The sequence below is a fragment of the Mobula hypostoma genome, chromosome 31 (assembly GCF_963921235.1).
Source record: "Mobula hypostoma chromosome 31, sMobHyp1.1, whole genome shotgun sequence".
In the NCBI taxonomy this organism is placed as follows: domain Eukaryota; kingdom Metazoa; phylum Chordata; class Chondrichthyes; order Myliobatiformes; family Myliobatidae; genus Mobula; species Mobula hypostoma.
Genome location: NC_086127.1, coordinates 5,002,868 through 5,018,292, shown reverse-complemented (window position 1 = coordinate 5,018,292; position 15,425 = coordinate 5,002,868). Strand labels below are relative to the sequence as shown.

Here is a 15,425-nt window from a genome sequence, read left to right as displayed (position 1 = left end):
CCTGGAAAGAGCAGTGCGCCCCCACAAGTTGGTGGGAGTGTGGAGGAACGGTTCGCGGGAACCGATCAGAGGCTCACAGGGTGTAAAGGTACGATCGGTGGGAACCAGGGGTGTGTATCCGCCCTTGCCTGGGTGCCGGGTTCACCACGGAAGAACGATCGTATCCGGAACGGAGGGGTCACAGTCGGTGACCACAGCGGGATTAGAAGACATCAAAAGGTCTGCCTGAAACCAACTGCGAAGACATCAAAAGGTCTGCCCGAAACCAACTGCGAAGACATCAAAAGGTCTGCCTGAAACCAACTGTATCTCTCTCTCTCTCTCTCGCTCTCTCCAACGGTACAACAACAGCGACTACTTCGAACTGCACTAAACTGAACTGAACTCTGCTTCACTTAAGACTGATCATTTTACCCCCAGACTGCGATAGAGCTTGGTTGATTCCTATTACCCTAGTTCTGTGTATATGTGTATATTATCATTGCTAACCTGTTACATTTATATCCTTACGATTAGGGTACTGTATTACTTATTTCTTTAATAAAACTTTATTAGTTCCTAGTAATCACAGACTCCAACGAGCATTCCATTTCTGCTGGTTTGGCAACCCAGTTATGGGGTACGTAACAACTGCAAGACATAAAATTACGACATTAAAATTTCTGTCTATTGCATCTTGGCCCAAGAGGAATGACATTTTGTTTAGCTATTTTCATGAACTTGCTTGAATGACAACAAACTTGAAATTGAATCAGCTCATGAAAGCTTCCAGGTTACAGATTTACTGAATGACACACTTGCATGAAATTTGTTACCTGAAGTTGTGTCTCCTGCTGGGACAGAAGATGTTTCTTGGGAAAAATATCCAGTGGATGACCCTTCAGACAGTTTCCCTGTGGAAGTCCCAGAATCTGGAATAAAGGAACAGAAAACAGGAGGGTGGAAACACTGAAACAGATGACATGAGGCAAGACATGAGTCTGACGAAACAGGGACTGGGAATGTGAAGAAACGAACACTATCACTCACTGTATTCAAACCCTCATCCACCACTTGACTGACAGCTCATTCCACACTCTCAGTACCCTCTGAGTGAAGAAGTTGATCCTCAAGTTGACCCTTAACTACTTCACCTTTCACCCTAAACCCATAACCTCTAGTTCTGCACTTATGCAATGTCAGTGGAAAACCAGAGCTTGTATTTAAACTACCAATATCTCTCAACTTTTTATATACCTCCATCCAATCTCCCTTCATTCTTTCACTCCAGGAAATGAAGTCTCAACCTACTAAACCTTTCCCAGTAACACAGGTCGTCGAGTCCCAGCAATATCTTTGTAAATTTTCTTTACACTCTTTCCAATCTTATTGATATCTTTCCTGTAGGTACGAGACCAGAACTTTACACAATATTCCAAATTCAGCCTCAGCAATGTCCTATACAATTTCAACATAACACCACAACTCCTGTGCTCAATACTTTAGATTTATGAAAGCCAAACTTGCAAAAGCTCTCCATGACCTTACCTAACTGTGATGCCATTTTCAAGTAATTACGAATCTCTATTCCCAGCTTGAACAGGGGAGTGAGGAGGAATTTCCAGGACTGAAACGGAGGAGAATCATTCCCTTTGGTGAACCCAACCATGAATACCTGAGCTTGCAGACCCTGCTGGGGTGGTGGACAAACCAGGACCAGGTCCTCCAGTCGCAGATCCCTGGGGTTCCTGAGTTGTGTCCGACTGGGAATCTGCAAGGAGAGAAACAGGGAGAGTGGGGACAGGGAGCAGTGGATCAGGGTGGAGAGAGTAAATGAGATGGGGAGTGGTCATCATGACTAGGAACATCTGGAATCTACCAGTGTGAAACTGGTCAAACCTCTGAATCTGGACCCAACATAATCCTCTCAGACAATCCATCCCTCCTTCTTCACTCAATCCTGTCCTCTTAACTCAGTGCCCTTTCCACACTCCTCTGACCCCCTACCATCCTTCACTCCTCCACCTCCCACCCATCTCTTACCCGATCGTCATTCTCAACAACCACTTAAATTGCAAATAAGAGAAAATCTGCAGATGCTGGATATCCTGATGAGGGGTCGTGGCCTGAAACGTTGACTTTTTACTCTTTTCCGTAGATGCTGTCTGGCCTGCTGAGTTCCTCCAGCATTTTGTGTGTATATCAAGGTCGGTCCATCACCATGATTGCTCTTGGAAAATATTCGACAGAAGCAGTTTCCTATTGCCTTCATCTGTGCAGGATGGGTGATTCCAGCCATTATCAATACTCTTTAGATATTGTCTGCCTGGTGTCAGTGGTTGCAGAACCAGTATATGTGATATGCACCAGCTGCTCATACGACCATCCAGTACCTGCTCCTATGCCTTCCTGTGACCCTGATTTGGGGTGGGCAGGGTGGTGTGGGTTCTAAGCAGATGCTACACCTTGCTCAAGGGTGACCGGCAGCTGGTGGAGACTGCCTTGGACAGACATGTTGGAATGGGAATGGTAAGTTGAATTGACATAGGGAGCCACTGGGACAACAATTTGAAAAGGAGGTCTCTGATCTGAAGAGATACCAAAATCATCCAGTCCCTGTTCAGCAACTCTCCCCTGTGAATGTCTGTCACCAGTCACTAGGCTCAGTTAAAGCCCAGATGAATATTGAGGACAGAAGCAGGGAAAGATTATATCTTTCAATGAGCCCCACCACATACACCTGTATTTGCAGACCCTGCTAGGGTGGTGGTCAAACCCAGACCAGGTTCACCTGCCTCTGATCCCTGGGGTTCTGGAGTTGTGTCTGACTGGGAATCTGTACCAAGAAGACATACAAAGAAAGGGTAAAGTAGTCATAGTTATACTTTATTGATCCCGGGGGAAATTGGTTTTCGTTACAGTTGCACCATAAATAATTAAATAGTAATAAAACCATAAATAGTTAAATAGTAATATGTAAATTATGCCAGGAAATAAGTCCAGGGCCAGCCTATTGGCCCATAGTGTCTGACCCTCCAAGGGAGGAGTTGTAAAGTTTGATGGCCACAGGCAGGAATGACTTCCTATGACGCTCTGGGCTGCATCTCGGTGGAATGAGTCTCTGGCTGAATGTACACCTGTGCCCAACCAGTACATTATGTAGTGGACGGGAGACATTGTCCAAGGTGGCATGCAACTTGGACAGCATCCTCCTTTCAGACACCACCGTCAGAGAGTCCAGTTCCATCCCCACAACATCACTGGCCTAACGAATGAGTTTGTTGATTCTGTTGGTGTCTGTTACCCTCAGCCTGCTGCCCCAGCACACAACGCAAAGATGATAGCACTGGCCACCACAGACTCATAGAACATCCTCAGCATCATCCGGCAGATGTTAAAGGACCTCAGTCTCCTCAGGAAATAGAGACGGCTCTGACCCTTCTTGTAGACAGCCGCAGTGTTCTTTGACCAGTCCAGTTTATTGTCAATTCGTATCCCCAGTTATCTGTAATCCTCCACCATGTCCACACTGACTCCCTGGATGGAAACAGGGGTCACCGGTACCTTAGCACTCCTCAGGTCTACCACCAGCTCCTTAGTCTTTTTCACATTAAGCTGCAGATAATTCTGCTCACACCATGTGACAAAGTTTCCTACCGTAGCCCTGTACTCAACCTCATCCCCCTTGCTGATGCATCCAACTACGGCTGAGTCATCCGAAAACTTCTGGAGATGACAAGACTCTGTGCAGTAGTTAAGTCCGAGGTGTAAATGGTGAAGAGAAAGGGAGTCAAGACAGTCCCCTGTGGAGCCCCAGTGCTGCTGATCACTCTGTCGGACACACAGTGTTGCAAGCACACGTACTGTGGTCTGCCAGTCATAAACAAGTTTCACATTAGATCAGGAAGGAATTCAATAGCAGGAACAGGAGGCTCAACACTCCCCTCTCCTTTGCTCTTTAATACCTCGACCCTTGTCTCTCAAATCCCTCTCCTCACATCTCCCTCTCTGGACATTCACTCTGTCTGCATCACTCTCTTGTCAGTCTCTCCTTCCTTCCCTCCAGTTGGAGTGTCACTCTCACTGATCTCCATGTCCAACTCTCCTTACACAGTCATCACTCTCTCTTCACTCACGTCATTCCTCCCTCTCCAGCATGGATGCCTGCGGGCATTCCCTGATAATAAACTGATCCACTTTAAACCTCCCTCCTGTGTCACTCTCAGTCTCTCCACTCCTCTCTGTTCATTCCACCCACCCCACTCTCTCCAACCCCCAACAGAGCCTCATCCCTCACGACTCTTCATCAGAAACCCTTCATCCCTTGAGACCCTTCATCAGCACTGGAAAGGAAGGGGGAAGAAGCCAGAATAAAGAGGTGGGGAGGAGTACAGCTGGCAGGTGATAGGTGAAGCCAGGTGAGTGGGAAGGTGGGTGGGTGAGGGAGGGGGTGATTTGAGAAGCTGGGAGGTGATATGTGGAAGAGGTAAAGGGCTGAACAGGGGTAATCCAAAGAGAGAGGACAGTGGACCAGAGAATAAAGGAATTGAGGAGGAGGACCAGAAGGGATGATGGGCAGGTGAGCATAAGAGAAGGGCTAAAGAGTGAGCTGAAAAGAGAATGGAGAGAGAGGGAATTGTTAGGGGTATAAATTACTGGAAGTTAGAGAAATCAATGTTCATGCCATCAGTTTGGACACTACCCAGACACAATATGAGGTGTTACCCTTCCATTCTGAGATTGGCCTCATCGTGTCAGTAGAGGCAGCCTTGGACAGACACGTGGGAATGGGAATGGGAAGTCGAATTGAAATGGGAGCCAATGGGTCAACAATTTGAAAAGGAGGTCTCAGATCAGAAGAGATACCAAACCATCCAGTCCGTGTGCAGCAACTCTCCCTCGTGAATGTCTGTGACCAGTCACTACTCTCAGTCAAAGCCCAGATGAATATTGGGGACTGAAGAAGGGAAACATGACCCCACCATTGATACCTGAGTTCACAGACCCTGCTGGGGTGGTGAACAAACCTGAACCAGGGTCTCCAGTCGCTGATCCCTGGGGTTCCCGAGTTGTGTCTGACTGGGAATCTGCAATAAGAAGATGTACAAAGGAAGGGTTAAGTAGTGAACAAGCTTTATGTTCGATCAGGAAGGAATTCAATGGCAGGAACAGGAGGCTCAAGTCGAGGTCAAATCTGTCCCCTGAAATACACACACTCCTCTCTCCTTGTGACCATCCTCCTGTGTCACTCTCAGTCACTCCACTCCTCTCTGTTCATTCCTCCCACCCCACTCTCTCCAACTCCCAACAGAAACTCACCTCTCATGGCTCACCAAACCCAACCTAACAGACAGGAGAGAGGAACCACTGACTCCATCATTCACACCCCTCCCCACAATGCACTGTACATCCAGTAGGTGAACTGGTCCATGGGAGGTTCAACCTCACAGAGTGACAGAGACGAATGAACACAGACAGACTGAGACTCTGTATCTGAGAAAGAGGATGGTTTCTGGGTCTGTTCTCCAGTAGGCGATCCTTCAGATGGTTCCAATGTGGAAACTTTCCGGTCTGCAACAATGGAACAAAGTAACACAGACGTGGGAGAGTGGCAGAGCTTAAACAGGGACAATAACTCACAAAGATGAAATATGCTGAAAATCCAGAGCAACACACACAAAATGCTGGAAGAACTCAGCAGGTCAGGCTGCATCTCTGGAGGGGAATAAACAGTGAACGTTTTGGGCTGAGACCCTTCATCAGCACTGGAAAGGAAGGGGGAAGAAGCCAGAATAAAGAGGTGAGGAGGAGTACAGCTGGCAGGTGATAGGTGAAGCCAGGTGAGTGGGAAGGTGGGTGGATGAGGGAGGGGTGATTTGAGAAGCTGGGAGGTTACAGATGGAAGAGGTAAAGGGCTGAAGGATGACTAATCCAATCACAGAGAACAGAATAAAAAGATGGAGGAGGGGGACCAGAAGGAGGTCATGGGCTGGTGAGGAGAAGAGAGGGGAGCCAGAATGGGAATTGAAAAATAGAGAATTGGTAGGGGGAGACATTACTGGAAGTTAGAGAAATCAGTGTTCATGCCATCAGATTGGAAGCAACCCAGACACAGTATGAGGTGTTCCCCCTCCATTTGGAGTTTTGCCTTATCATGTCAGTAGAGGAGCCCTTGGACGGACATGTGGAAATGGGAATGGGAAGTTGAATTGAAATGGGGAGCCACTGAGACAATTTGAAAAGGAGGTCTCTGATCTGAAGAGATACCAAAACCATCCAGTCCCTGTTCAGCAACTCTCCCTCGTGAATGTCTGTGACCAGTCACTACTCTCAGTCAAAACCCAGATGAATACTGAGGAGTGAAGGAGGGAAAGATTATTCCCTTCAATGACCCCCACCATAAATACCCCAGTTTACAGACTCCGGGTTTCCTGAATTGTGGAAGTTCTGCTGTCACTGATCCATGGGGTTCACAAGTTGTGTCCAATAGGGAATCTGTACCTGAGCTCACAGACACAGCTGGTGTGGTGGTCAGACCCAGACCAGGTTTACCTGTCATTGATCCGTGGGGTTCCTGAGTTGTGTCTGAATGGGGATCTGTTCGTGAGCTTGAAGACCCTGCTGTGGTTGTGTTCAAACCCAAACCAGGTTCTCTGGTCGGTGTTCCCAGGGGTTTCCAAGTTGTGTCAGAATGGAAATCTGTAGTAAGAAGATATACAAAGGATGGTAATGCAGTAAACAAGGTTTACGTTAGATCAGGAAGGAACTCAACGGCTCAAGTCCAGGTCAAATCTGTCCTCTGAAATACACACACTCTCCTCTCCTTTGCTTTTTAATACCTCTATCCTTGTCTCTCAAACCCCTCTCCTCACATCTCCCTCGCTCGGCATTCACTCTGTCTGCATTACTCTCGTCAGTCTCACCTTCCTTCCCTCCGGTTGGAGTGTCATTCTCACTGATCTCTCCGCACAACTCTCCTTACACAGTCATCACTCTCTCAACTCACCACATTCCTCCCACTCCAGCATCCCACCTCTCTCTCCATCCCTCTCTCCTGTGTGTTTTCACCCATTTCCTTTTGTCTACGTACTGAGTTACTCAAATCCCACTCCGGTCGTTTCTATGTCTCATCAGTCACCGTGCAATTCCTCACAGTCATTCCTCCTTTCCTCTCTCTGACCAGTGGGTGGAGTTAAGTTTGATTTCTTGATGCTTGCTACTGCTTATGCATGGGAGGGGGATTGGGGCTTTGGGGTTTTAAAGTTTTTCTTTGTTCATTCTTTTGGGGTTCTGTAATTCAGGAACACAATCTTACTATTCCTCTTTTCGTATTATTTATTTATTTTATCTTTGTTTGGAATGTACAGGAATATTTTTATGTCTTGCACTGTACTGCTGCCAAAAAACAACAAATTTCACAAGATACATTAGTGATAACAAACCTGATTCTGAATCTCTTACCACTGACCATAAATCTATGTCCTCTAGTTATATTCACCCCTGATCAGTGGTAATATTTCCAGCAGGAGGTCTCACCCCACCAGCTTCAGGAACATTTATCACCCCACAACCATCAGACTCCTGACCGGCGTGGATAACTTCACTCACATCAACTCTGAACTGATTCCACAACCATCAGACTCACTTTCAAGGAATCTACAACTCATCATCTCACTATTATTTAATATTTTATTTGCACAATTTGCCTTCTTTTGCACATTGGTTGTTTGTCAGTCTTTGTTTTAGTATAGTTTTTCATGAATTCTGTTGTATTTCTTTACTTTCCTGTAAATGACTGCAATAAAGTGAATCTCAGGGTAGTATATGGTGACAAATAAGTACTTTGATAATAAATCTTACTTTGATTCTCAGTCGACCCTGTCTGTACCCCTCGTAATCCTACACATTTTTATATATCCTTAGAATCAGACTAATTATCACCATTTAACATCACTGGAAATTTGTCGTTTTACAGCAGCAGTGCAGTGCAAAACTTAAATTTCCTTTAAATTAGTTAAAAATATTTACTCATTTATTGAAAGGTACAGCAGGGTAACAGGCCAACAAGTCCATGCTGTCCTATCACACCCACACGGACAAACTTTGTGCAAAAGACAAACTGTGCAAACACAAAAAAATTATTGTAATATATGAATAAGCAATAAATATCGAGAACATGAGGTGAAAAGTCCTTGAAAGTGAGTCTATAGGTTGTGGGAACAGTTTAGGAATGGGGTGAGTGTTGAGTGAAGTTATCCCCTCTGGTTCCAGAGTCTGATGTCTGAGGGGTAATAACTGCCCCTGACCCTGGTGCTGTGGGTCCTGAGGCTCCTGTACCTTCTTCCTGATGGCAACAACATGAAGAGAGCATGTCCTGGGTGGTGGAGGTTCCTGATGATGAATGCTGACAACGCTCCATGTCGATATGCTCAATGGTGGAGAGGGCTTTATCTGTGATGGACTGGGCCATCAATTATTCAGAGATACAGCACAGTAACCGGCCCAACGAGCCCCACCACCCATGTGACCAATTAACCTACTAACCCAGACGTCTTTGTAATGTGGGAGGAAACCGACACAGTCACAGGGAGAATGTACAAACTCCTTACAGACAGCGACGGTAACAATTAAACAAATAGTGAAAATATCCTGCCTGAATGTCACTCCAAACCTCACCCACCGGACACTTTCATTTCCTCCACCCCTGAGCACCAGGTCTCAGCCCCCCTGCTCTGTCACTGAGCCGTCTCCACATGTCTTCCAGACCGGCCTCCGTCCAAGGCAGGTCATTCCGGATGAGTGAATCACCTCATGTACTCCTGAGATTGTCAGTGGGGATAGAACGGACTCCATCGTTCACATCCCACTGAGAAACACAGATAACGACTGAATCAGCTCATGATCCCCAGCACCAATTCCTGATCTGTGGACCGTCCAGCATCCATTGTCTCTCCCCCCATGACTGTCTGCTGCCCCTTCTCAACACTTCTCCTCCCCTCTCATACCGCTCTTGTACCCCAGACAACTCTCCCATCCCCACCTACAATCTCTTTCTATTGTCCTCATTTCTCCTCCCTCCTCCTCACTCCACTTTATCTCCCCACCACTCTCCCTCCTCTCCACTTTCCCACTTCCCTCCACCCCAGTCATTCCCCTCCTCCCCCTCCATTCTCCTCAATGTCCCTCCCCTCTTCCCCCCGATGATCTTCACATGGTCCCTGTGTGTGACAGGGCAGCCCCGGGGGGGGAGGGGGTCTCAGGTCACCTCATTGTAGGAAGGATGTGGAAGATTCAGAGAGAGTGCAGGATAGATTTACCAGGACAATGTCTGGATTAGAGAGCATGTCTTATGAAGAGAGGTTGAGTGAGTGAGGGCTTTTCTCTTTGGAGTGAAGGAGGATGAGAGGGGACTAGATGGAGGTGTACAAGATGGTAAGAGGCACAGATCAAGTAGACAGCCAGAGACCTTTTCCCAGGGAGGAAGTGGCTAATACCAGGGGTGTAATTTTAAGGTGACTGGAGGAAAGTATTGGTGGGATGTCAGAGATTAAGTTCTTTACACAGAGAGTGGTGGGTGTGTGGAACACCCTGCAAGGAGCGGTGGAACAGACAGATACATTCGGGGTGTTTAACAAACCTATATGGATGACAGAAACATGGAGATTTATGTAGGAGGGAAGGGTGAGATTGATCTCAGAGTAGGTCTGCACAACACTGTGGGCCGAAGGGCCTGTGCTGTGCTGTACTGTTCTGTGTTCTATGGTCTCTGTCTCAGGTCAGACTGGGCAGTTTCATTCTGACCCAGGTGTGAAGGGGGATACAGGAAAGGTGATCACAGACCACGGGCAGGGCAGCCGACTGGAAAACTCAGCCCGTGGTGTGTGTTGGTGACCCAGGACATCCCAGAATTTCCCCCATAACTACCACACTGCTGTGTCACTGGGGAACGGTGACCTACCTGTACAGTACACAGCACGTGGCCTGGGTGTCGGCTTCAGCCGATACACAAAGTAACCAGAGCAGTTCTTCACATTGATCTCCCGGCTCTGGTAACAGGAGTCTTCACCCACAGTGAAGCAGACGGTCCTGGTCACCTCCCCCTCTCCCACGTTGGGATGGGGACCTGGAATGAGATTTACAAACACTGTAAAATGTACCCAGTCCCACAGTACAGCGGGGATTGTGAATCAGGACCCACTGTAAATCAGTGGTTCACAACCCACGGTCCGGTCCGGCCTCAGTCAGCACTGAGCTGCTGCCCTCTCCCTCTCCACCCCACCCTCCCCACAGCAGCACCTTAATCTTCTGAATGAGCCTCCCATGAGGGACCTTGTCAAACGTTTGGGGTTTCTCACTGAAACACATCAGATATTGAAAGGCGTAGACAGTGGACATGGAGAGGATGTTTCCTATTGTGGGAGAGTCTAGGACCAGGGGACACAGCCTCACAACACAAGAACCTTCCTTCAGCACAAAGATGAGGAGGAATATTTTTAGCCAGAGGGCGGTGAATCTGTGGATTTCAAAGCCACAAACGGCTGTGGAGGCCACATCATTAGGTATATTTAAACCTGAGTTTGATTGGTTCTTGATTCATGGGGCTCTCAAAGGTTACGGGAGAAGGCATAAGAATGGGGTTGAGAGGGGTAGTAAATCAGCCATGATGGAATGGCTGAGCAGACTCAAAGGGCCAAACGGCCTAATTCAGCTCCTCTGTCTGATGAGCTCATGGTGTAAATTCCATGAAGACAACATCCACAGTTCTACCCTCATCAATCACCTCTGTCAACTCCTCAAAAAGATCAAGCAAGTCAGTAAATCATGACTTGCCCTACACAAAGAAATGTTCATTGTCCCTAATTCACCCACGACCTTACAAATGATCATAAGTCAAATCCTGAAGAATCATCTCCACCATCTTCCCCATCACTGACCTGAGACACACTGGTCTGTAGTTTCCAATATTATTCCTATTTCCTGACTTTTTCTTCATAATTGAACTGAATGTTTAGTAAATTTAATTAATTTATCCATCTATTTGGTGATAAAGCATGGAGCTGGCCCTTCCGATCCTCAGAGCCACACCACCCCAGTAACCATTGACAACACTGATTAACCCAAACCTCATCATGGGACAACTTACAACCGATGAACCCACCCGGTACGACTTTGGACTGTGGGAGGAAATCGGGGAACCCGGAAAAACCAATGCATTCCATGGGGAGGTCGGACAGAGACTCCTTACAGGTGACGCTGGAATTGAACTCTGAACTCCGACACCCTGAGCTGTAATAGTGATGCTCCAGCCCTCTGAAGAGATGCACATGCAGCTGTGTCTGGCAGATGCAGCTGTCCCGCTCCTGATGTGAAGGACATCTGGTGAGTTCCTGTTCCTGATGTGAATGACAGCTGGTGAAGCCCCACCCCTGATATTACCAACCTTGGGTTCAGTTGCAAAGCCCAGACTCAGCCACTGTAGACATTCAGAGAATTCACCAGCTCTGAATTCATGGAACCACAGCTCAACTCCTGGGAAACTCCAGGAAGCTCGAACTCCTCCAATTGATTCCACAAGGAACCAGGGCTGGAGTGCAGTCTGGGTAACTGTGGGAGTTCTGTGTTTGTATCCGGAGGGATCTGGGTTATCAATCTGACCCTCTCCAAAAATAACCGAGTCCCACCGATGTAAACTCTGACCCTACCATTTAACCAGCCTGGGGTCTCCCCGGAGCAGCGACCCTGTGGAACGACCGTCTCGGGAATCTTCCATCCTCCAGAACTGAAACAACAATCAGAGAGTCAGTCCCTGATCTGAGGGAGTTTATTCACTCAGAGAGACATGGGAAATTACACTCACCCTGTCCGAACTCTGTCTCTGGTCAATAACCCACCAATCCTGGGAATTCCCTCTCTGTTGTATCTCCCCCTTGTCTCTACCCCAAGAATGTGGGATCTCCCCTCTCCCTGTATTTACTCCCCATCTCAGTGTAGTCACTGATGATCCCGGTCTCCCTGCATTTCCCATTCACACACCCCTTGTTCCCCTGTTTACATTCCCCTTCTGTGTCCAGTTTCTCAGTGATTATCTCCTCACTTTACCTGTTAAATCTGTACCATCCCACTTCAAGATTTCCATCACCCATCCATTGTCCACCGGTACACTCATTGAGGGAACAATTCGTGCTCCTCCAGGTCTGATCCAGGACGGTGTGGGTTACACACGGATCACCGAGTGTGAAGTCTGTGACTGAGGGACAGAACGATGTTCAGTGTTAATGTACAGCTCACGTTCCCCATCCTCTTTTTCTGCCAACCACAACCCCCATCTGCACTTCCACCCTCAGCAACCCCTGGGCACCAATAATATTTTTTATTCATCAATGGGACGTGAGTTTCAGAGGCTGAGCCAGTGTTTAACATCTCCACCAGAGGTGCCCTTGAGAAGGTGGTGGTGATGATGAGCTGACTTCTTCAACTACTGCAGTCCTTGATGTGCAGGGACACCCACAATGATGTTTGGGAGTTCCAGGGTTTTGACCCAGTGACACTGAAGGAACAGCAATGTATTTCCAAGTCAGGGGATTGTCTGTCTTAGAGAGAAACTTCTAAAAACTTTTCTATCCCCTCCTCCCCAAGGAAGCTCCCTTTCAGCATCCCTCCTCCCATTCAGTCCCCCATCTTCATCTTACACAGCAGACCCTTCTCCCATCCTAACCTCCGGTCTCTTTCTGCTCCCCCTTCCCCTGTCGCCTCCACTCCACTCTCCTTCTCTTGCCCTTCCCACTTCCCTCCATCCATCTTTCCTCTTCTATTATTCCATTCTCCTTCACTCTTCCCCATTCCTTTCCATCTCCCTGAAGAAAAGAGAAGATAGCATGGACTGGATGATGGGGTCCTTGATGATGGATGCTACTTGTAGACGCATTTCATGGTGGGGAGGGCTTTTCCTGTAATGGACTGGGCTGTATCCACCAGTGTACTGATCTTGGATATTAGTGTTTCCAGACCAGGCCATGATACAACCAGTCAGAAATACTCTCCATTGTGCATCTATAGACGTTGGTCAAAGTTTTAGGTGACAGACTGAATCTGTGCAAACTTCTCAGAAAGTAGAGGAGCTGCCATGCCTTCTTTGTAATGACACTTTCATACTGGTCCCAGGACAGATTCTCTTATCGTACAAGATGTCCGTTCAAGAGTCTGATGACAGGAGAGTGAGACTCACCAGTCTATAGTTCCCATGATTTTCCCTTGTTTCATTCTGAAACAGAGGTGCAACATTAATTACTCACCAGTCCTCTGGGATCTCACCTGTGGTAAGAGACGACATGAAGATACTGGTCAAGGCCCCAGTAATCTCGTCTCTTGCCTCCTCCAATAAACTGGGGTAAATCCCATTGGGACCTAGGGATTTATTCACATTAATACCCATCAGGAGGCCCAACACTTCTTCATCCTTGACCTCTAAATGCTCTAACATATTTATACATTCAGCACTGATCTCCTGGTCCTCCACATCCCTTTCCTTGGTAAATACTAAAGCAAAGTGCTCGTTAAGTACCTCACTCACATTCTCTGCATCCAAGCAAAGAATCCTTGAGTGTTCCCACCCTCTCACCAGTTATCCTCTTGCTTGAGGTATGTATAGAATGCCTTGAGATTTACCTTAATCCTACTTGCCAAGGACTTTTCTTTGCCCCTCCTGGCTTTCCGAATTCCCTTCTTTATTTCTTTTCTGGTTTCTTTATACTCCTCATGTGCTTCATTTGATCCTGACTTCAGAAGCTTTACATACTTTTCCTTTTTCTTCTTGACAAATTCATCACCGCTCTGGTGGCACAATGGCATCAGCGCTGGACTCCGGAGCGAAGGCTCCCGAGTTCGAATTCCAGTCGGGCCACCCCCAACCCCCGAACACACTTTCCATCCGTGCTGGGTTGAGCGCTGAGCTAGCCACTTGGCCTCGTAAAAAAAAAGGGTTGAGTCAGGAACGTTCACATTGTGACCCAATTAATCCAAAAAGGAGACCAATCCTGACACCACGCGCCAGACAAGAATGGCTGACTGCCTGGTGCGACATGCTAAAAATAGACCACTTTGGTCATCCAAGTTTCTCTTGTCTTTCCACCTCTGTCCTCCCTCCTAGCAGGTACATATCTTTCCGGTACTCTGTCCAGTTAATCTCGAAACAGCCTCCATGTGTCTGATGTGGACTTGCCAGAAAAAAAGGTGTTCCTGCCTAACCCCCACATAATCTGCCCTACTCCAACTTAAATATCTCCCGCTAGGACCATACCTACCTTTATCCATAGCTATCCTGACAGTTAAAGAGTTGTGGTCACTGTTCCCGATCTGCTCACCCACTGAAAGGTCAGTCACCTGGCCAGGCTGATTTCCCAACACCAGGTCCAGTACAGTCCCTCCTCTCAATGGACCATCCATGTATTGGTTTAAGAAACCCTCCTGGATACAGTTAACAAATTTTTCCCCATCTCACCCCCTTGCATGAAGAAAATCCCAGTTTACATTGGGGAAGTTGAAACCCCCATGACAACAACCTTATTACTTTTACACATTTCCTTAATCTGATTATACATCTGTTCTACAATGTCCCGCTGGCTATTGGCTGGGGGGGGCGTGGGTGCATCTGTAGTACAATCCCATCAGTGCGATTGCACCCTTCCTATTCCTGAGTTCTGAGCCTGGTATATAAATCACCCATTCCTGCCCCTCTTTCAACCAAGTTGTAGTAACGGCCACATCATCGTAGTTCCATGTACTGATCCATGCCCTAAGTTCACCACCTTCACCCATAATACTCCAAGCATTAAAATATAAACACTTCAAACTATCCCATCCATCATACCTGTTATTCTGATTCTGCCTTTCAATACTTTCCTTAACATCTACCTTCTGGTCCGATGTTTTCCTTATTGATCTGGTGCTCCGGTTCACAGCCCCGTGTAAAACTAGTTGAAACTCCCCCGAGGAGCATCAGCAACCCTCCCGGCCAGGATATTAACTATATAACAATTACAGCACGGAAACAAGCCATCTCGGCCCTTCTAGTCCGTGCCATGTCTCCCCTCCAGTACAGGTCACCCCTTCCCCAGAAAAGGTTCCAATGATCCAAGAACATGGAACCCTGTCCCCTGCACCATCTCCCCAGCCACTCATTCCTCTGTGTTATCACCCCATTCCTACCTGCGCTAGCCTGTAGCACTGGGAATAATCCGGAGGTCACTAACTTGGAGGTATCTTTCCAAACTCTGTATACTCACTGCATAGGATCTCTTCCCCTTTTCTGCCTCTGTCATTCATGCCAATATGCATCACGACCGCTGGCTGTTCACCCTCTGTGGTAAACCATATGTATGTTGTAACTGGGTTAACTGTCTGGACATGCCCCTCTGCTGACTGGCCCTGTGGCTCCTCCCACAGGTTCT

At 47.4% G+C, this 15,425-nt stretch overlaps 1 protein-coding gene across 3 annotated transcripts in view; it reads right to left on the bottom strand.

The window, feature by feature from the left end:
* Nucleotides 1–15,425, bottom strand: part of LOC134339939 (mucin-5AC-like) — a 64,205-nt gene that overhangs the window by 34,876 nt on the left and 13,904 nt on the right. For 2 of the 3 annotated variants that reach the window (XM_063036728.1, XM_063036730.1), the window contains exons 4-10: nt 12,079–12,226; nt 11,682–11,758; nt 9,938–10,102; nt 6,532–6,678; nt 5,007–5,066; nt 1,655–1,750; nt 816–911 (exon numbers count right to left, since the gene is read on the bottom strand). In XM_063036728.1, the coding sequence (XP_062892798.1) occupies nt 816–911; nt 1,655–1,750; nt 5,007–5,066; nt 6,532–6,678; nt 9,938–10,102; nt 11,682–11,758; nt 12,079–12,226 (789 nt within the window). The remainder of the gene's footprint in view (nt 1–815; nt 912–1,654; nt 1,751–5,006; nt 5,067–6,531; nt 6,679–9,937; nt 10,103–11,681; nt 11,759–12,078; nt 12,227–15,425) is intronic. The other variant, XM_063036729.1, reaches the window with a different exon arrangement.